The sequence below is a fragment of the Symsagittifera roscoffensis genome, chromosome 1 (assembly GCF_963678635.1).
Source record: "Symsagittifera roscoffensis chromosome 1, txSymRosc1.1, whole genome shotgun sequence".
NCBI classification, from domain to species: Eukaryota; Metazoa; Xenacoelomorpha; order Acoela; family Convolutidae; genus Symsagittifera; species Symsagittifera roscoffensis.
The window spans coordinates 9,510,919-9,534,377 of record NC_087062.1 but is presented as its reverse complement, the minus strand read 5'-3'; the positions used below and the strand labels follow the sequence as shown (position 1 = coordinate 9,534,377).

At 34.6% G+C, this 23,459-nt stretch overlaps 1 protein-coding gene across 1 annotated transcript in view; it reads right to left on the bottom strand.

Annotated features, from left to right (window-relative positions):
- Positions 1-4,829: 4,829 nt before the first annotated feature.
- Positions 4,830-23,459, bottom strand: part of LOC134854291 (lysosomal Pro-X carboxypeptidase-like) — a gene marked incomplete in the record, with an annotated part of 56,266 nt that continues 37,636 nt past the window's right edge. Inside the window, 3 exon segments of the mRNA XM_063870490.1 lie at positions 4,830-5,149; positions 11,252-11,448; positions 16,138-16,299. Coding sequence (XP_063726560.1) covers positions 4,912-5,149; positions 11,252-11,448; positions 16,138-16,299 — 597 coding nt within the window.

The window sequence follows — 23,459 nt, the reverse complement described above, 5'->3', positions numbered from 1 at the left end:
TCAAAGGTCCACTGTCTAACAAAAAGTAACTATAAATAAGTTTCCCACCCTGTTGTTAACGGCGTTCGCGTATTCTGGGTATTTTGAGACTGAGTATAGGAGCGTCTTATTTTCTAGAGTGGGATGAGGGGTATTTTGGTAGTGTGGCCTTTAAGCTGTAACGCGGGTTTCAGTCTCATGTCGCAAGTGAACCAAATTAGCTCCGACTGCTTGAGGTAGAAAAACACAAGAGATAGTGTGCCTGACTCTTGAGCCAATGGTTATAGGCCTATTTTTCTTTAACCTCAAATGTGACTAAAGTAGGCGACTGGTACACAAGTTAAGCCTTTGTAACAATCGCACAGGCATAACACAGTGACGGAGCGTAGTAAGGGTTCCTATTAGCGACTGGCAGACGACAGTTACCTTACTCCCACTCGTTTTTAACCGTCTTGACCCAGTCATTTGTTTTTTCGGTCTGTTTACGGGCTAACTTTATGTTACCATCTGTGGGCTATCAATCAAATGACTTTGATCAGCTTTCAATTGCATGCGGAAATAACCCAATAGCTGGGTCTCGGATCCCCAGACAGCGTGATTTTTTTAACACGGCTAGAAAACCACAATAAGATGTTTTCAGTTACACTTGTATACTAGATCCAGTAGATATGAATCGTCTCTTTTCTCGACTCTAATTGCTCATGCTCTCAATTACTAAATTAATATCTGATTACAAATCAATGCGTTCAGGACATTACAGCTGCTAAAAACAATTTAAGTTCATTAAAAATCTCTGTGCACAGGGCTTCCAATTCCGACCCCTCCAGGATATAACGTCGTTATCTCCCAATTTTTGTTGCCCGGAAGGGTTCGGATCCGTCCCGAATATCCCACTGGACCATTTTTTCAAACTACTTTCTTTTGGTACACGCCCTTATTGTGTCTTCGTGTCACGATAAGAGGTTTTTTTATCTTTTACCCTCGCGTACGACTCATTTTTGTGTGGCAATCGATTGTTGGTTTTGACGCGTTGTTCAGTCAAAATTGGGGTTTGATATTTCCGAGATATGTTCGAGTCCAAAAGGAAAATTCGAAATTCAAAGTCTGGTAATTTCTGAGCCTCCATTTCACTTGAATTTCAACAAGAACGCTTTTAATGTTGTTTTCAGCATTCGTCGAAGTAATCGGCAGTGCCATCCGGAGGAATGACACAATTCAAACCGATTTATTTTACTGACACTTGAAGAATACAATTTCGAAAAACGAAATGTACCGAAATGCAATGCTTCGAAATTAGCGAAAAAAAATAACTCAAACTTCTACATAAAAAAGACACTGCTTTTGATTTAGAAAAATTTCGGAGACTTGACTTGGATTTGGATTTGATTTTGGGGTTATTAGAAATTGAACTTGGACTTGAATGGCAGATAGTTCGACTTGATGATTGAATTTGAATTCAGAAATATGCCTGTTCTACACAGATGGAATATTGTTAGAAAACTTTGAAGCATTTTTCAAAAGTTATCGCTCATTTTATGCATCACTAAGATTAGCATTTTTACAATATTTAGACAATGTTTAAAGAACATAAGAAAAATTGATTTCTCTTGATTTCAAGAGTTTGTACGCTAATGACCCGCTCAATGAAGCTTTTGAAATGGCCATAAGCACTTTGTATGACCAAACCAATCCTCCGGAATTGTCTCACTTAAAGTCACAGTTCTTTTAAAATTTAGCTTTGATCAAGGTGCACTTCAAATGCAATGGTTTGCGGTATATGCCAAAAAACCTTTTATCCAGGGGCACTTCCTTTGCAGTAAAACAAGCCATTTTGTGGCTCATAGACTACGAAACTATATGAAAGAAAGAAATTCCAAAATGACATTGCTGAAAAAAGATCACAACCGAATCTACCGTGGAACTCAGAAAAAGTTGATACGTCGAACTAAAAAGGCAGAATGAAAAGTCTTGATGCAAATTTCCAGCCTACTATAAAAGAATTCTATGGCAACAACAATAAACGTAATTTTTTCCTTGGACATTCAATCGAGTTTTCGGAAGAACCCCAAAATGAGAAAAGTTTGGGAGAGCATAGAAAAAAATTTTGAAACAATGCATCGAAAAGTAGTATACGGAAAAATGATCGGAGAGCGTTGTGTCTGAAATTCTTGACAAAATCAATGAGGGCAAGAAAATGTTAAATGTTTTGGTATTAAAGCAGATAAACGAGAAATGGTTAATGGACTCACCCTTTTTGAGAAAGCAATATTGAGGCAATCAATTACAACAGCTAGCTGCAAAATTAAAGCAATTATCCGGGTCACTAATATTATTCACTGCAAGAAAATAAAAACATCTTCGCCCCTCTCTCAAAACTTTTGCACGTGAACTGATGTTCATAGTGGCGTATAGGCTAACATGTAGTGGACTTAACTCCCTTTTATCGACTAGTTAGTGCAAAATTTAGGCTAGAGGGTTGATGAACGTCGTGTGCTAAGAGGGCAGCTTTTGCCAGAATGTGGAAAAAAGTTAGGCAGAATTTCTGAACTTAAGTCAGAGCTTATAGACCAAACAGTTATCACTCACAAGCTACTCACAGTAGAAGTTTGGCATATTTGGAGGAAAACATCGAAAATCAACACTCGCGAAGAAATCAGGAGCCAGGAGCAAACACTGAAACTGTAGAAAGACTTTAGTCAGGTAGAATAGTTTCTTGTTAATAGAACTCGGGTAGAACAGTTTCAAAAAAATTGACAGTCAGATTTAAAAAGAAAAAAATCCCGAAACGAAAACATATTACAAAAAGAACCAAATTAAAATTTTTCCGAATTGCAAATGAAATTTTTATTAAAGAAATTATAGTTTATTATGTAGTTACAGTTGTATAGTTTTTCTGCCATAACCTTTGCAAGCATTTTCAGATCACTTTTTCCTGGTCTATGATAAGTTCGAAAGCTTTGAAAGATTTTTAATCCTGATGATACATTCAAAAAATTTTATCAGAAGGAATGTGGCTGACAAGGAAAAACTAAGTTTTGTTTTGCAAGAGAGTTTTATTTTTGGGAGCCTAGAAAACCTTCAGATGTTACAGTGAATATCAAAAAAGTCAAGTAGTTTTTGATTTACAGAAAAGACGCGTAACTAATTTCAAATTTCAATCCGCTAAAAATGAAAAAGGGAGAAGTATTTTTTCCTCTCAACACTTTCACGGCACAATACAAACCGAATTTATATTGCTGACGATCGAAGATAACAATTTCGAAAAAAAAAATGCATCGAAATGCAATGTTTCGAAATTGGCGAAAAAAAACAACTCATACTGTGACATAAAAAAGACACTGCTTTTGATTTAGAAAAATTTCGGAGACTTGACTTGGATTTGGATTTGATTTTGGGATTATTAGAAATTGAACTTGGACTTGAATGGCAGATAGTTCGACTTGATGATTGAATTTGAATTCAGAAATATGCCTGTTCTACACAGATGGAATATTGTTAGAAAACTTTGAAGCATTTTTCAAAAGTTATCGCTCATTTTATGCATCACTAAGATTAGCATTTTTACAATATTTAGACATTGTTTAAAGAACATAAGAAAATTTGATTTCTCTTGATTTCAAGAGTTTGTACGCTAATGACCCGCTCAATGAAGCTTTTGAAATGGCCATAAGCACTTTGTATGAGCAAACCAATCCTCCGGAATTATCTCACTTAAAGTCACAGTTCTTTTAAAATTTGGCTTTGATCAAGGTGCACTTCAAATGCAACGGTTTGCGGTATATGCCAAAAGACGTTTTATCCAGGGGCACTTCCTTTGCAGTAAAACTTTTACAAGGAAAAACTAAGCTTTGCTTTACAAGAGAATTTATTTTTGGGAGCCTAGAAAACCTTCAGATGTTACCGTGAGAATCGAGAAAATTCCAAACAGTACAATCTAATTTTCTATTTGCAGACAAGACACGTGACCAATTTCGAATTTCAATTCACTAAAAATGAAAAAGGGAGAAGGACGTTTTCCTCTCAACACTTTCATGGAAACTGACATGAAACAAAGAAAATGTCAATAATATGTCTGAAATTATCAGTAAGCCAGAAGTCTGTTATTGATTTTTGAGCCGAGAAGAAAATGAAGGCAGCATTATTAGAGAGCACTCTTCTTAAAGCAGCTTCTGTACTTGAAATCAACTTTGAGGAAAGGTAGGACTGTGAACTATAATTCACTGATTTTTTACTCGTAGCCAACCAAATATTCGTTGATTTGAACTTACTTCAAAGTATTGAAGGCAGTAAATCTATACTGGTAAAATTAAAAGGCTATTTTGAAGAAATACACAGAACCGCTACAAAATAAACGTGAGAAAAGTTTGGCTTTTTTTAAAGTAACCCCGTATGTTTTTCTATAAAAATTTTCAACTTTTATTTCGAAAATGTTTGTCTCTTTTTTAAGCCGACGGAATTGATTATAGAGGACCCTGTTTTGTCTAATACTTCCACTCCACTGGCAAAATTTTAGTATGGGCATTCGCCCCTCAAAATTAGTATTGGCGCCAAAGGCACATTTAGAAAATTTTAAGGATCAGTCAGCCAAAAATCGATGACTCAAAATAATACCAAAGGGGGGTCAAAGGAGGTCGTCAGGAATTAAATATATAAAAAGGGAATTCATGCGCCCCCTTAAATCCGCTACTGAATTTTGATGCTACCAACTTCATTTTAACATGTTAGATTAAACACGTGAACAGATTTTCTATGTAAGTTGCGGCATGATCAACTTTTGGCAAATAATTTTGGTCGCCATTTTTTATTGCATTTTAAACTTCAAACTGGGGAAAAACATTTAAGATCTCTACATTGTTAAATTTTTCCAAATAAATCAGATTTAGAGGCATACAATAATTCCGATATTGTTTCCACTTTGTCTTTATCTTCTCTTTAGACAGGATACTTATTGGCGGACTGTTTCATGTATCCCTTGTAGTAGTCTTTGAGCCATCCCTTCACAATGAGGAACTCGGCCGCCCTCACCTCCTTCACAGAGTCCGGGTCCAGAGGGTTGCTAGTCCTCAGGTCCAGATGGTGGGCGGAGTTGGCGATGGAGAGAGTGTAGATTGTGGGGTTGCCCAGGTTGTCCGACACTCCACCCGCCTGCCAGGGGTCAAGGTCACCGTTGCTGAAAATCAATCGAAATAACTGAAACAACGAACACTCGCGAAAAAACAACTTGCAAGAATTGACACCATCTCACAAAACTTGAGGAAATTGACAACTCACCACTTTTGATTATTTAATGAAAACTTGGCATTGGTAATTAAGGAATGCTTGCTCCGCTTCGCTGGCCTTACATTTGGTTCATGTAAAAAAATGAGCTTGACCCGGGTTGCCATGCATGATTTGTATGGAAAATGATTAATCATACGTAGCACATACGTTGATTTTGAAAACCCTCAAAATAACATTTTAACGGAGTAAAATAGTAATAAAACGGTTTCTCAACATTATGCAAGCTGTTGCTAAAATATCAAAAATTTTCACCATGCAAATCATACGTCGCAACATATATGGTGCTACGTATGGAAGAGATTTTTCACCAAATCTTTTTCTCTATAAAACCGTAAAAAACGACTAAAAAAACTATCCGTAGTGCAAAATACGCTTTTAATACATTTTGATTTTTTTCCACCATGCAAACCATACGTCGCACCATATATAGTGCTATTTATGCAAACGATGTTTCCACACAAAAACAACTTTAATTGAGCATGCGATATCATAATCAACACCGAAATTTTTTGGTTAATTTTGGGGTTTATTTGCAGTTTCAAATTTTGATGAATAAGCTGAGAATATAATTTTGGTTAAAAAATGTGTGAAGAGAAGTCAAAAAAATGTTAGATGTTTTTTATTTTTGATTTTCGGAACAATTTTTTTGGCATATCATGGAACAAGTTGAAAAATAGAATTCTGCTTCAATCAGAACGTTTCTGATTATCACAACATACTTTTAAATTAGGATAATTTTTCAATAGTAAAACGTTTAAATATTTAAAAAACAGATCTGAAAAAAGCTTTTAATATGAAACCAAACTTGACGTTTTCTGTCGCCCTTTTGATGTGTTTCTTTCATAACATTTTAGCGTTTACACTGAGAATAAACTTTTGTTAGAAACAGTCGCTTTTGAGGTGATTATTGGTAAAAAAAAAGAAACTCTAGAGGTTTTTTCTCTTCATTTTAAGAGAAAAATTTATTCTGTTAGCAGATACCTCGAAGTGCACAAGATTTTCAGCTCAAATATGTTATGTTAAAGGTTTTTAAAAAAAACAATGAAAACTAATTTTTACACAAGAAAACAACTATAAACAAGCAAATGAGTCAAAACATGAAGTACTTCGTCTTTTTCGGTGAACACATTTTAGAAAAAGAATTCAGATTACTTAGTTGATAGATCTGAATTGTATCATGTTTTTTCACCTTTCATTGGTTAGAGTATTTGCAGATATGAAGATAAAGTTTTTTCGCTGATTTAGAAATCAAAAATGTTTTCGTTACAATAGAACACCGTCATAAAAATTAATTGTGCCTTGATACACATTTAGGTAACAAGTAACAGAAGTATTCACTCATTTAACAACTAGCACTTGACCAAATACTTATTGACTATGCAGATTGATCAGAAATAGCAGAATAGTGAATTGCTCTGCAGAAATAGCAAAATTTTTAACTGAGAAGAGAGAGACACTTCCGTTTTTATATAGACAAAACCATATCTTAAAATAAAAAAGAAAGTGTGTAAAAAGTACACTCAATTCTTTTGGAAACAATTTGAACATACTTCCTCAAAAAGATGAAAAGAGAGACATTAGGGTTTCTTAGAATTATCAAAACAACCGTAAAGCCCGCCACGTATGAGTGCTGTAAAACTCAACCTTAGCTCTGAATTGTTTCATTAAAAGAAAACTTTGCAGTGTATTTTAATAGCACGCTGGCTGATCATAAACATAGTGTCAAAAGATATGACGCTAGCCAATTCTAAATTCTCAAAATCCTTACGAAAAGAAAAAAAAGGGTTTGGATATCAGATTAATTTTAAATTGGACCTCGAATTGAGTCTATAACTTGTATTTGGCAAGATCCGCCCTTGATTTAAGAGTTTAAAAACTGCGGCTTTTATTTTGCAGGCAAACATGTTTAGGGTTTAAAGTTCAAAGTTGTTGCGGAAGTATCGGTTTCCTTGAGCATCATTACCATTCAGAAACAATTAAATTTTAGGTTAAGCGCTAATCATATAATTTCCCTGTATGGAAATTTCAAAATTAGCATTTTTTAAAGTTTTTTTTCAAAAAGTCCTAAATAAACAACTAACTCAAATGCTGGGAAAAAAATTAGGCGTTATTTGCGTGGCAACAACTGAAAAACTTAATTAGCTTTTTTTGTTTCTGAAAAGCAATGCTAGTCATACATTTTCGATTAATGAAAAAAGCATGACTAGCAGTTGTTTCAAAGATAGCAAACTTTAACAGAACGAGGCTAAAATTCTATTTCATCAGTTGGTAAATCAACACTGAACTTATGAATTCGACGTAACTTGTTTGCATTGACTCATTTTGTTTATATAGCGTTTATCTGACATTATCGGTATTTTCTTAAAAGTGGGCATTTTTCGAGAAACATCTGGCAAAAAAAGTTTTTTAATTTTCACTTAGCTATGGTTGTCGAGCTACGACGCTTTTACAAAGTTAAAATTTACCCTTCGGAAAAGTTATTCAGAATTTTTTTTTGTTCATTTGTCGGGGCAAAATGTTATTGATAATTCCTAAATAACTTTTGTTTCACTCGTTTTTGTTTGTTTTTTCACCAAATCAAGGTAAGTTTTGGTTTTCTCGTTTGTACACATCTGACATTGCGCTATGCACAATAAAACGACACCCCTTCTAGAAAAACTTTTGATTGTGTTTTTTTATAAATGTGGTTTGAACAGACTGTGTTACTTGTACAGCAACTCGCCATCTTTGTTCATTTTCAGTTTGTTAAAGGTGTCCATATATGCTGTTTCAATATCATTACTTCCGAAACTGTCGAATGTGTTGTTCTGTTCAAAACCGAGTATGAAAAGAAATTTTTTGTAGGCTCCGTTTTTGTAATCATGACTGCGGTTATTAATCGTTATCTGATCGATTTTGCTTCCGCACTTGTAGTTACTTGGAAACTTCGAGCTCAAACTTTATATACAGTAATTTATGTCTCATCAAATTTCTGTTCACAATTACCGGCTTTAAAAACGGTTTGCTATTTTTGTCAGAGCTAGCTTAAGCTATTAACCGTTTATGTTGGTTTTTTCTCAAAATGCGTTTCATTTGAGATGTAGAAAAAAGATTTCAAAATATAGATCTAACAAGACTGCTCGTATCAGGGCGAAGCCCTGAATGTTCCGACTGCCTTTCAATGTAATAAAAAAATTTTTAAAAAATTTTGAAAAAATTTAAGATTTTATTTAAAAACATCCCCCCACACGTCATATTAAGTTTGAAGTGGTAGATTTTGCGGCCATTAACAAATCAATTATGGCATATAAGCTTCCTTGCCCCAATTTGGAACAATTTCTAAGACGGATTAAATCTCGCTTAAGCGTTAATAGCGCGAAATTTATCGCGCGTTAATTGTCCCAAATTGACCAAAATGGCAATCTTTAAACCCCCATAACTTTACGAAAAATGATCACAGGTAAAATATCTTTTCAAATTCAAGTTCAGGACAACATTACCTTTCGAATGATATAAAAAAATTCCGTCAAAATGGCTAGTTAAAAAGTCAAAATTTGTCTGAAGAAAAAAACAACCCACCCCGAGCACAAATATTCCGTTACTTTCGTATCGAAAGTCGGAAGAATAACTATTTCCACGATCTAATAACTCTTTGTGACAAATTTTTAAAGATTCTGAGAACCATAAATTTGATCACTGGGGTTATATGTACATGGAAGTCCATCCCTGAAAAAAATCCTGGAGCCAGGGGAAAGGGTAGCAGGATTTGCAGCCTGGTCAGGGGAAAAACAAGGTCAAAGTCTTGGAATGATTACACTGGCTTTCAAAAACTAATATATCAACGACCATGCCGAATTAGGAAACGTAGAATACGTCAGCAGTAAGCTCTGTTTTTAGCCTAGCGATGAGGATAAACAGCGTTACAAATTCTCAGTGGTTACACAAACATAAGCTTATGATTCGGGCAAGCCAGGATTTTGAGGCTAACTTTGCCCCAAAAGAGTTGTTTCAGGAATAGCTTTTTTGTTTTGATTGTTTTCAAAAAACTTTGGACAACAATTGACCAAAATTAAATTTGTGTAGAGAAAACCAAAAATTAAGCTTCTTTCTTTAATCTGAAATTAGATCGATGGATTTTTTCAGATTTGTAATTTTAAAACTTTACATATAGTAGAAGCTGAAAAACATTACTCAAACTTTCAGAAAAAGGTAATCGGATTCCCGCTTTGTCATAAGCAAAATAGTGAGAACAAAACTTGAATAGATTCAGGCGTCAACTCTTGTTCTCAAAAGGAAAACACACTAGGACGTTTGAAGTGCTATAGATATGTATAGATAGTTTATTTAGAACATCTTCCAAGCAAAAGCCAATTATTGTTGCCAAACTTTTTGAAAAAACCTTTGATTTCCTTTGATTTCCTGCAACGGTTTCTAGTAGGCGTCCAGGCCTGGTTTTTCAAATGTGTTCTTTGATAACACGGAATCATAGAAATGTTTAGATGAAGACGGCTCCTTCCAGGAACCCTTTAAGCTCCTGGCAGGAGTTCTAAGATTTTGCCCTGGCTAGATAACACGTGCATCGCAGAAGTTTTCGGATAAATTTTGGGCCATCTGTTTCTTTTTCAATATAACTGGCTTTACTTGAAACCCTAACAGGCTTTTTTAACTGAAGCTTTTACTTACGGTAACCTACTCAAGTAAAAAAGCATGCAAAAAATATTTCCTTTTTGTTTGCAAAACTCCAAAATTGCTTTCTTCATTTTGACGCTGTAATAGCTTACTCGTTTTTACTGGTCAAAATTGATTTTAAAGTGCACCATAGGTTTCGTATCTGAAATGACCTAATTGGAAGTCAGCCACCGATTCGCACAGAAATACACTAATGTACAGTTTTTACATTGAAAATCTGTACAGTGTGTATTTTCTGTACGCCATCGGCATCGCCTGGCTGACTTCTTACTGTGTTCATCAAGAGACTCAAAATTTAGTTTTTTCATGTAATTGTGTCGGCTTTAATGTGTTTGTTTTCTCGCACGTGTCATTTTCTTTGTTTCTAGAGTTTTAATGGTGATAATCAGGCAAGGATCTAGGAATTTCTCGAGGGGGGGGGGGGGGGGGGGAGGACGGATTTTCAAAAAAGTTTTAGAAAATTTTGTCGAATTTTTTTTCTAGGTCAACCAAATCAATATGAAGAGCCTAATGTGCCAAAATTTTCTGCGTCGCAGGCAAATTTGTAAAAAAAAAACAGGTCAAAAAGGCCGTTTTTATGCTCTTTTTGGAAAATTTCGACCATAAAAATTGCGATTTTTCGGCGCGCGCTCCCCCCTCAAAATTAGTATAGATTGGCGCCAAAGGCGCCTTTAGAACAATTTTAGGGTCCGTTACCAAAAATAGGTATTTCACAATATTACAAAGGGGGACCTTTGCGTCGATATGGGGGTGGAATCCCTGAGGAAGAGGGAGTCCTCCCTCTAAATCCGCTACTGGTGATGACAGCTCTGACTGGACGGCAAGAGTCGCATGGAAAATTTGCCTCGGACAAAATAGCCAAAACTTGAGCTTTCTGGATCAGGATTTTGGGTTCATAAGTTAAATAACAGTTTTTTTCTCTTCTGAAGCAGCCCTACCTCATATGGATTCCACCAAGATAAGATGAAGGATAAGACAATTGAGGAGAATTACAGGAAAAACAATTTTTTTTCAAGTTTTTCTTCTCTATTGTTGATCTTAGAAAAAAATGCTAATTATGACATTTTCATATATGAAAAAGTTTTAAACATGCAACTTCTTCATATGAAAATTCTTACTCCTAGACCTTTCATGCAATTTTCTGTACTAATGACTGTATGATTAGCATTTTTCTATTTATGGAAAGTGTATGACTGGAATTTTGGTCAATCCGGGCTATACAAAGTGAGAAAATTGAGGTTGCTGAATTTCGTTAATTTCGTTGAGCCAAAAGAAACATAGCTAACTAATTAGATTGAACTGGTATACAATAACTATAGTATACCTGAAGATGATGTTAGACGCGCTCTCAATCTGCCTCGCCCCGTACTGGGTGACCATCCAGTAGGGTCTGAAGTTGCCTGGGGGGAACTGGAACTGGTCCTCACATGCCTTTTTCTCCTCCTCCCAACTCCACTGGCTGTCGGGGAACATACTCTCTCCCTTCCTCGAACACATCGGCATCACCATCTCTGTGCAGGCCTACATAAACAAACAAACAAACAATAACAGACAAACAAACAATCTTACAAACAAACGAGAATACGAATAGCGCTTCAGTGACCAAGCAATTCAGCAATCGCGCATTTACCGTGTCCAGGTGCTGTCTTTATGTTTCGACTATCAAAGTCGAGAACATGTCAGTGCTCGACCAAAACTGACTAGTCAAAACAGGGGTTTGCGTCGAGCACAAATTCGAAACAAACCTCGAGCAAGGTCAAAGAAAACATACCTCGAGCACTGTCGAAACATATCTCCAGCAGGGTCGAAAAAGTATTTTTATTACATTCTAGAAAGATTGACTATATTGTACGCAATGTTTAAGTGATTAAGTTCATATGATTTTTGTTCTCTCTTCTTAAAGGAATATACAAAACAAGCGCAAACCACACACAAGTTCATAGACAAGCTAGCATAACAAGAACTTTATTCGCAGGATATTTTGAATTCCTTTCCCCAAACACATACGACACTCCACAAAACACTGCAAGTACGACACCTTCACATCTACACAACCTATCAAATAATAATCAATTACAAATAACACGACAAAGCTATAGGACTACATTCTCATTATCATAACGCTTCTAACAAAAAAATGAAAAGCAACGAAGCCCTATTTCACAGATAGCATGTCGGCCACAGAACACTGATGAAACATATGGACAAATATTAGAACAATCACAAACTATAAAATTTCGTTCTCAAAACAACCATACCTTCAGCCCATGAGCCGTCAGATTGGATCACTGAGTTGTTCTCTCTCATATCCCTCCAACCTCTACAGACAACACTCTGTCTGTCATTTCAGTCTCCGACTTTACCTCTTGCCTGTACCAATTTTTAGCCCTAGTGTTTCTACCTCTTTATCTACCTCACTTCAAATGCACTCCAATGATTCCATACAAACTGTTTCTGATTTTCTTAACAAACCCAAAACCCAAAATCCAAAACCCAACCATTGACACATCCGATGAATTCTTAGACTCCGAACCGAGCCCTACTAACTTTCTGCAACCAACTTTTTGTCCCAACAATCCCCTCAACTCCTGTCTGTGCTACTCTCCATGTCCAGCTCTTCCTACACCGACGCTAGCCCCATTCTTTCCCCTCTTTCCAGTAAATTACCTGGCAACCCCAGACCCATGACTGATGCTCGAGCATGAATTCGATGATTTTATACACAACCAACAACAGCTTGACAATACTACCCAGCAACTTCCTGTCAATCAATTACAAACACCGCTTCAGCCTCAGAATCATCCACATCATCTATTCGCAACGCTCCCACCAGTACACTGTGAATCGTCATGAAACAACGTACCCTACATATTTGCTCATTCGCCCAACATCATCACGTCTTATTCAAAGTAACCACCATCGCCATACAAAAACATCACATTTTCTAACTGAAAACCTATGTACATATGACAATAACGAAGCCCAGAGTCAACAAAACACCTATGTCGACGAAATTTCCCTTCTCCCTACATTCGCCTGGATATCTTTTCATAATTTTACTAACCCTTTAAAGATACCACTGAGAGGAAACACAGACGACAATGAACTATGTGACACTACCAGTCATCAACTCACCACTGCACTCCACCTCAAACAATTTACTGATATTGGACTCTCACGAATACTAAGCCGCTTTATCGCAAGAAAGTCTAACCAGTTCTCTATCACTCATTATGACACACAGTCATTTACTACACGGAAGATTCACCCTATGAAAGTGATCCGGCAGTAAAATTACAACTAATCGAGAAACTTTTTTTAACTAAAACCGACTACATATTTGGTTTAGATGGTACTAGAAAAAAATGATCTTATTATCGATCATGCACTACAGAACGCTTAAGCATAAGAATCATACTTCAGCAAATTTGATCATTTCCAACTAACCTTTAACTTCTTCATTCCAAAAGAGCGAGACTTCATTCCAAAAGTGCTCGTATGAATTCCTGCTAGAAACCAAGCTTACTCACATCCACACATAATACCGCTTCATCCAACGTCAATTTCTAAAAAGCTCCCCATCCGGAAATCCCGATCATTATTGCATGTTTAATAATTCCAAATACTTCTCGCCTTATTTTCCTAACTTCACATATTGTAATAAAACTACCAACCTCCACGACATCCTCCGTAGTTACGATATATCCCGTCCGAAATATATATACACTTTGTCCCCTCACGACAACTCACCTCTTGAAGACTCCCGCCTCAACAATATTCCGCATGAGTCAATCTGACCTATTGAAGTTCCCCTCATAGAAAAAAATCATAACACCGAATTTAATCACAAACTATATATTTTAATACAAATTACAAACCATGAATTTTCCGCCACTGCTGACAAACTCAAAACCATTCGCGCACTGTAGCTTCTTTGGCCACTTTTACATATTAAAAAATTCATTCGAGTGCTTGCAAAACTCTTCTTGCAATCCATCACTATTGAAATTAAGCTTTGCAAAAAACTGAGCCCAACGCTTAGTAAGTATGAATTTATGTTTGTCACTAATTAATTTTTAATATTCACCTTTTACCAATTTTACGCCTCTGTTTCACTATTTTCTTTTCAAATTTCACCGGTGTTTTCTCTGAAAACAATGTAAGTTCCGAATAAAAAAGAACATTTTGTAATTTTTTATAGAATTTTTAAATCAAATTGCGAACTGTTTGTTTGAATTTTATAAAAGGCAGTAAAATAAATAAGCAGTAGTGAATAGTATAATTATGTCGTGACTTACCTTTACGAAGTTTTATCTTATTTAATGTATTGAATTCGGAAAGAACTAACCTATTCTAAGTCTGCTAAAGCTTTGCAAATCTCAAATTCGCTATTTGACTCGCCCTAATTTCACGCACTCTTTTCACACCATTTGACTAATTTCGCCACGATAAAAATTGAGATTGAATGAATTTCTAGCTTAGCAAATTAATTGACTACAACTTCAACCTGATTTTCATACGTTTCAAACCTCCCTTAATCCGGTTGAAAGAAGGAATTAAAGCTATGCGTAAATAACCAACGCAGCTGACTAACACCATTTACCAACCAGATGTATAGGAAAATCTCACGGTATCCAAACCAGATTGATACCAGATTAAACTGGATAATTTTTTTTGGAACCCAAAATCAAGAATTGAACGACACCACATGAAACGGTAATAAACACAAAGAAAACACAAAATAAACATAATCCATTTTGGAGAAAAAGAAACAATCAAGAAGCAAAAGAGAAAACCCCTGATATAAGAGAAAAAGTACACAAATAAGACTCAACTCAAAGAGACAATCAAAAGTATTCTTTTCTGGCCTCACCCACCAGATGTAGGTCGAGCTACATGTGCTCGACATGTACGGAGAAGCCTGACCCACAATTGTTGCTAACAGTAGCTCTAGTTTGAGCCAATCTTCAAAATAATCGAACTAATTGAAACGCTTTTTCGAAAATAACTAACAAATATCATAAATAAAACTGAAGTTATTAACAAGTTACAGATGTTTCAAAGGTTAAAATATTATCAGAACAAAAGGAGACGAAAACTCGGTGACATTCCGACTCTAATGAAAACCTAGTGGTATTGCAGTCACAACTTTCGCAGGATATAAGAATAGAGCCGAAATCGCACCAAAGGTATCCATTGAACAATAATAATGGTCAATTCCAGTTTGAACAATGAAATACGAATCCTAGTCACCTAGCTCTTCACTTCTACTAACTACAGCATTCTCAATTCTGTACTCTCTCTATCTCTCTCTCTCTCTCTCTCTCTCTCTCTCTCTCTCTCTCTATGCAGACAACTATGTCAAAAGAGCAACTGTCACTCTTTTCTCTTCACTCCCTTCAAAGAATCTACTCAATTTAATCATCCATCCTTCACTGGGAAAAACTTAAGACTTAAAAACTTCCTCAACCCCGAATGGCTGGAACCAGTTCAAAACAATATTTAAAATATTCAATTAGATTCTTGATAAATATCAGTGTAAAATACTTAGAACTAACCAATAATGATCCATGATTAAAACTTACAGTAACTTGTAAAGCTGAAACAATTTATAGTTTCAGCCAGAGAACAATAAAATTAGCTTAGCAAACAGTTGCTCTTCCTCTCCTGTAACCTCGCAAGAATACCAGTATATACTAGATCTATTGAGACTAAAAAATAAACGAGTAAGACTGGAATTGGTATTAGACTAAGAAATTGCACGAATCTGCCTGGCAGAAAATAAGATAGCGTGACGAACAGACGTTTTACTTTGTCCAAAATTACGCTATGAGAAAGCCACCCCGGACTTAAGTCTGTTCGATGCGTGCCGATCAAATCAAGAACCGCAAATCACAAACGTAGATTCGCGTGGTGCTATATCTGGTAATGAACTCCTCGGGGCTAGGTCTTTTTACCAGACCGACCTTTAACCAGACCACAATGAAATAATTCAAATAAGGTAAGTTTAAATTAGTGAAAGATTTGACAAGGAAGCGGTGAGAACAAACAAAACTACGTCGAGAAATTGAAATTATTTTCCAACCAGACTTAACGGAATCATTACCTCTGTCAATCAAATATTTTTATCGAGTCTGGTAAATAATGCATGTTATAGACTTTTCTGGTAAAATGTCGGTCTGGCAAAAGGGCGGTCCCCGAACTCCTCACCTGATATCCCCATATGTTTGCATCCAGTCCTATGTCCCCCTCTGAGATGTTGAAACAAGGATATTGATCGTAGTAGTTGTAGTACACTTTGGAGGCATTGGCCACTGCTTGCAATATCTCATCGTCTGTCAAATCACCCTCCTGCAGGTACCCACACATCACCTATAAAATCAGATCATAGCAGGAAAAGTTGCCCATAATTCAAAATGAAAAAAGTTCGAACAATCAATATTAATTTTAAAAAAGTGTGCCAGTTTTAAACAAAATCTGCATGCAAATTCAACATGTCAGGCAACCTTGAGAGATAAAATCCAGCCAAACTTTACTTTTTTCCTGAGAAATTTTTCGAAATTTGCAAATATTCCGAAATTAGAAGAAACTGACGGAATATTTGTACTCGGGGGTTGTTTTTTCTCCATTCAAAATTTGAATTTATAAAAGTATTTCACAAACAGCTTAAGCTAATAATTTATACTAATAACAAAAATCTACTCTCATTTTACTTTTTCATTGTGTTTGGAGGGTGGGGTGGTTGGATTTGAAAAATTGATAAAAATACTAGTTGCTTTTAACTTTTTGAACACTTATCACAATTTAAGCAAAAGATTCATTAAAAGGCTTTCAAAAAGTTCAGTAATTTGCCTTTGCCTTGATACTTGCTGTTTTTTCTATTTTTTGGAAGGAAGTGATAGATATTTTTGCTCCGTATGCTTGCCGTTTTTTCATGAGATAACTTTCGACTTCTTGACTAGCCACTTTTGGCCTAGTTTTCAGAGAGATATGAAACGCTTAGATGCCTTCAGCTGAAACTTGTTTCGAAAACTTGTCTCAATGGTGACCGATTTCCTAGTGTTAAAGGGGATTGAAAGTTACTGGTTTGGCTATTTTGGAATATCTGAAGATTTTGCGAAATTAACTTGTAAGGGGCAATTTGATTAGAATCCGAAAATGTTGTGGAATCAGATATAAACTATATTTATTATTGGTTATAAATTGGATATTTTATCTCTATGAAATATTTAATATTAACCAATCATGATCCATCTAACTAACAACCCACTTATTTGTAAGTGCTGAAACTACTTGTAATTTCAGCACCAGAGAGATTTGAATTTAACTTAGAAATTAGTTACCTCTCCAAAAGACCTTAAAGCAATCGCAATAAGCCAGTATACTCTAGATATATTGAGCCTAGCAGAGACTAGTTAAACACCCTGAGACTAGTAGATATAAGAGTATGATTAGGATCGGTATGAGACTAAGAAGTTGCACGAATCTATCCGGCCGAAAGTAAAATAGCGTGACGAGCAGACGGTGTACCCTATCTGAAATTACTCTATGAGTTACACCTCGAACCTAACTCATCTGGTGCGACCATAAGTCTCGAACAAGACCTTAAAAACAAATTAGCTTAGAACTAACAAGATAGATTAGAAATAGACAAAAACATTTTCAAAATGTTATATGACAATAATTTATTTGAAATGTCTCTACAACTCAATAGATCAGAGCCGCTATTCCGTACAATACGAGAAATACCCGGTATTGGAAGAAGACCTCGGACGAGAGACGATCTACGACTACAAAGAAACTTACCATTAAGTTTCATGGTCGTACGGCAAAAGCCAACACCAACTTTGATATTTAGAATTTTACTAGCAATGAATTTAGATTTTTATTTGCAAACATAAAATCCGTGAAAAAAATTCTTCAATGGTTATTTCCGGCGCTAAACCAAAGTTTTTTTGTACAATAACAATTTATAAAAAGACCTCAAATCGTTTCCTCCAAAACTGCAGTAAAATTCAAAAAGATATCTGAAAAATTTATTTTTTGAAACTAAAAAATAAAAATTAGTTAACATGATCATAAATTATTAGTATATACAAATCATCCTGGCAACCCCAGTTTCATCACCTAAACATAACAGCAATCATTTAACCGCTAATATCATATAAAACTAAACCTTTCTATCAATATAACTTACATTATTTCTAAAGGATTATCCCATATTTGACTTCAACTTATCCAATCTTAAATTAGATCAAAAGGCTTTCCTTGGATCTCCATTAAATAGTTAAATTTAATCCATTTTATACCATTGAAATTTATATCCTGATCATCAAAGACTATCCTTGGATCAAATAGAACAACTTTGTTCTCCCCCACCCAATAAATACAGTGTCTAACGACCTCAAACGTCGATTCACTACCCAACCCTTGCAAAGACCCAGGACTAATAGAAATTTTGCAATCACTCTAACCATTCAAATTAGGCTAAACAGTGAAGAACTTCGGTTATTCATCCTTCACTTAACCCTCCCTCTTACCTGACCCAGCCTAAATCTTAAATCTTAGTAAGTATTAAAATAGTACCTAGCGAAATACTTGCGTTCTAATTATACCTGAACCTTGTGGATCGATTTACTATTCTCCAACCCTTGAACACAATCACTACCCCTAAGTAAGATTAAGTAAGTTAACACCTTAACTTAGAATAGCCACGAGAAAGTAACAATCATTCTCTGGAATCGATATATACTTTTCTCTCCAACCCTGAATAAAAGACCCAAGTTAGGCTAACCAAAAAATCGTAAGGACTAATAGTCTAGGATATTAAAATCACTAATAACAATTTTACATCCTTCATCCTAAACGTTATGTCACTGAACAATTTAGGAAATAAACAAACAATCGTACTACACAATTGTGAAATAAACAACGAAACATACGATCTTGTAAATACACCGCACAAACAAACAATTGGATATATTCGAACAAAACGAAAAACAATAAAAAGAAAAATTTTAAGTAAACAAAGACAAATTACACAAAAAAAAAAGATTTTCAAAACGTAGAAACGCAGTCTCCGAATCAGAAGTCAGTAATTTAGATGCACTTTGCAAACTAAAAGACACAGTGAATAAAAATTACCCAGTTCGAGATCAATTATATTTTTCCAATTCAGAAGCCACATCACATTCATCAAAACCAGGAGAAGGAAGAATAAAAAAGATATACAAAAATAAACCAGTACGTTTATACAGTTGGAACCAACCAATCAGACACATCGAACATTACGCACTAACAGTCATAAAACGAAAAAATGAGCCAAAGTCCAAGTGACGAAAGTCCAGACAAAAACTCTGTTGTCCCATTTGTCATCAATTCACTCACTGAAGATAGAGGACAAAAACAATTTTGCAATAATCTAATCGCCAATTTATTCGAACAAGGAATTAGCCCATGTAAAGCAGAATTCTCAGAAATAAAAATCAAAAGACAAATTGTCAATCATTATCTAAAGGAATATGTAACCTAACACAACAAAATAGAATTTACACCATTGAAATCAGTACAGCAGGTAAATTTAATGGTAAACATGTTATTCAAACAGACGGCGTCGACATAGAATTTTCAAAAGTATTCGCAGAATACATTAAAAACATACAACAACAAAATTCACAGAGAGCAAATTCAATATTTACTAACGATGTTTTTGCAATAATATATAGTTATTTATCTATACTAGAAAAGACAGAAACCGAGAGCACGTCACCAGTTCAAACATCAAGGCACACAAACGTAAGAAATAAAATTGCCGCATTCTCAGCATTTTTAAACACAATCCGTGAAAATTTTTCAAACAATGGAATTTCACAAAATGTTAAACACGATTTACAAAAAATCTTAGGATGGTTCATAATTGACTATTTCACACATAATATTGATTTAATTGCACAAGCAAGAAAAAATTTTAGATCTCAAATTACCAATGATGACACTGTCATTGCCGAACAATCAGATTATATTTGGGACCCTGATTGGTCTCATCCATTATTCCTGAACATTCCAATAGACATCTCAAGTCAAGCAATCAGTACAATAGCTATTCATAAAGACTATGTAAAAGTATTTCCACTTACAACAGATGCAACACCTTCAAACTATAATTCATTTTTACCCGATAGAAGACAAAATAATAGTTTAAATTCAACTCTTGTACAACAAGAAAATTTAAATGGAACTAGAAATCTTACACAACAGGATATTCAAACACCATCCCATTTCATAAATGATGAAATAGTTGGAACAATTGTAACAACTACACAGCAAAGTATTTCACCAATACATCCAAACCTTACAACGCCAAAACCTAAAATTCCAACATTAACACAAGTAACATTACAATCTTCAGTTAAACCCTCGGTTGCTCCAAAATATTCACATATGGATTACCAAACATTTAGACCAATGACGAAACCAACACAAAAACAAAGAACATTCACCAGAAGTAATTTTGCAGAACACAGTTATAACTATGTAAATGAATCACAAACATCTAAACCTCCTCGTACAAACTCGCAAAATCATTTATTTTCACAACGACAAAACTTCCAACAACCAACATCAAACTTAGTAAATTTTAACGATAACCCATGAATTCCAAAAGACACTAGTGAAAATTACTCATTTTTTCAACAGAATAATAACAGTAAACAGCAAAACCAAAATAAACAAAAAAACACCTTATTATACACCAAGTTATCTTTCATCAGATGATGACAATTTTTACGACCAAAACCATCAACAGAATTTTCAAAACCAAAGACTCCACTCTTATCACGTAAATCAACCAGATATACACGAGAACAACATATGCGACAACCTAGACCAAATCACGCATCTCAAAAAAAAATAATTTTTATTCACAAAACCCAGTAAATACAGACTATTATCAACCAACGCAAATGCGAAATGAAAAACCACTACCATATTATTTACAACAACATGAAAGAACAAAAACCAACTAACAAACGTTTCACAAATGCCGCAGAATCACTACAAATGACTATGAATCCATTACTAATGGGTTGATCGTCAATAACATCAAATAAACCATTGATGGTATTTACAGGCACAGACCCTGAATATTCTGTAGAAGCTTATATAAATGCAGTCACAGCAAGTTTAATTTTAAATATAGGACCTGAACCAACTAATACACAACTTCACCAAAACTGGATACATAGACGCACAGCGTTAATACAAACAACACTTGATGGTGCAGCTCAAAAATGGTTTTCAGTTTTACCAATAGACATAAAAACAGATTGGAAAAGATTTACACAAGAATTTTCAAAGATGTTTGATTCTGAAAGAAATAAACAACACCAGAGAGTTTTATGTAAAGAAATTCGCAGACTACCAGATGAAACAATTAAACAATTGGCAGTTAGAATCGAAACACTAGTTCGAAAAGCATATTCACTAAACACTCATGATTATAAAATCACGAAAATGACAGAAATCTTAATAATGACTCTAACACCTCAATTAAGGAAAATAGCTATTAAAAAGAGAGCATCACATCCCTCATCAATTTGAGAACCAGATCTAGATTTTAGAAAACTAGTTAATAAACTAGAACAAGCAGAAATCACAATGAAACTCGAAGAAACAGAAAGTCTCAAACTACATTTTTTAAATAGAATCGAAACAAATACTACACATATAAACAACATACAAGATTCAAATGTAGATCTAACTGAAAAAATCACTGAAATTTTAAACATATATGAGAAAAATCCCAATTTCAAATGTAAACCATTTTTCAAAAAATGGTGTAATTATTGCCAAAGATACGGACACAGCATTGCCGAATGTAGAAAAAAACAACAAGATAACCTGAATAAACCACAAAAGTACAAAGAACCAAATAAATCATTCTATCAATACATGAAAAAAGACCAAAAGTTACCAAACAAAAATATACATAGTAATATCAGCTCTGGTAAACCACTCCCAAACAGCTCAAATTATTCAGGAAACCCATCACCTTATAGTTCTAGTTATAGAGGTAGAACACCAGAACAAAGAAATTCTTGAAATTTCTCACAAAATAGATATATTCGATCAAATAGTCAAAATAATCGGTATAGAAACAACTATTCACGCTCAAATTCGAACAGAAGAGAGTATTCTTTTAATACCAATTCCCATTCAAATTCTAGGAATAGACACTACTCAAACAATAGATCACAAATTCATCACATAATAGAAACAGAAATTATTCAAACAAAAGGAATAGAAGTTATTCAAATAATCGAAATCATTTTACGAAAACAAAAGATCAAAAAACAATTCATACAACAGATCTAATTATCAACGAACAAATAACAAGTACTAAAATAGATCACAAAACAATTCACAAAATAGGAATCCCAGTTATAATAATCAACAAAGAAATTATTCTCAATCTCCTCAAAGAAAGAATAACCGCTACTCCGATTCCCAACACCAATATAGAAGCAACACACCGAAACATCAACGACAAATTAATCAGGCACAAACAACTGAAGAAACAACTTCAGACCCCCCTGGTATCGATGATACAGAAAGTGCCGAGCTACAATTAAATCACATGAATTGTGAATAAACAGACAGCGAAAGTGATGCAAATAATACCATCTCAGTTAATATGATTACAGTCGAAAAAGACAACGAACCTATTGTATACGAACAACCCTTCACTTCACACATTTACGAAAATCATTTGGAACTTCTTCAAAACTACTACATTAGACTTATTACTAATAATGCACCAGTTGAACAGGAAGTAAATGAAATTAACACTGTAATTAAACCCGGAAAAAAAGAAGTGCAATGCTCAAGTACAAACCACATTTGTCAAAATATACAAAAAAACAGCCAAGGGAACAAATTTGGACAATTCCATTTCTCTTAGAAAGGCCGAAAAGTAGAGAATTTCAACCACCAGATCTTAAAATAGATTTTTTAGTTGAGTCAGGAGCAGAATCAAATATTATTAACATCCCTACTTGGAATGAAATCAAAACACTACACCCAAATTAACAGCTATAAAAACAGCCAGTAAATTAGCAACAGCACAATGCTCAACATTAATAAATTATGGAAAAATCCAACTTTTTCTTGTTCCCACTAGAACAATGGAACAAAACAAAATCTTATAAAAACCATTTAAGCAAACATTTCACATAACAGATATAAAACACAATATCATTGGCATACCGTTTATAACTAAGTAAATTCCCACAATAAACATTTTAAATAGTAAACTTCATATAAAAGACAAGTACACAAGAATGAAGAATACATCCTGAACATTCTTTCAAAGATTAAACAAACAACCACCATTTTTCTCCAAATTTTACCCAATATAATAACACCTGAGAATACTTGAAACCACTATCAGGAAATGTATATAACTTTTCAATCAACCAAGTTCACCAGTATGATAAAAGCCAAAACAAACAACATCTCTTTATGTCAGACCTTGA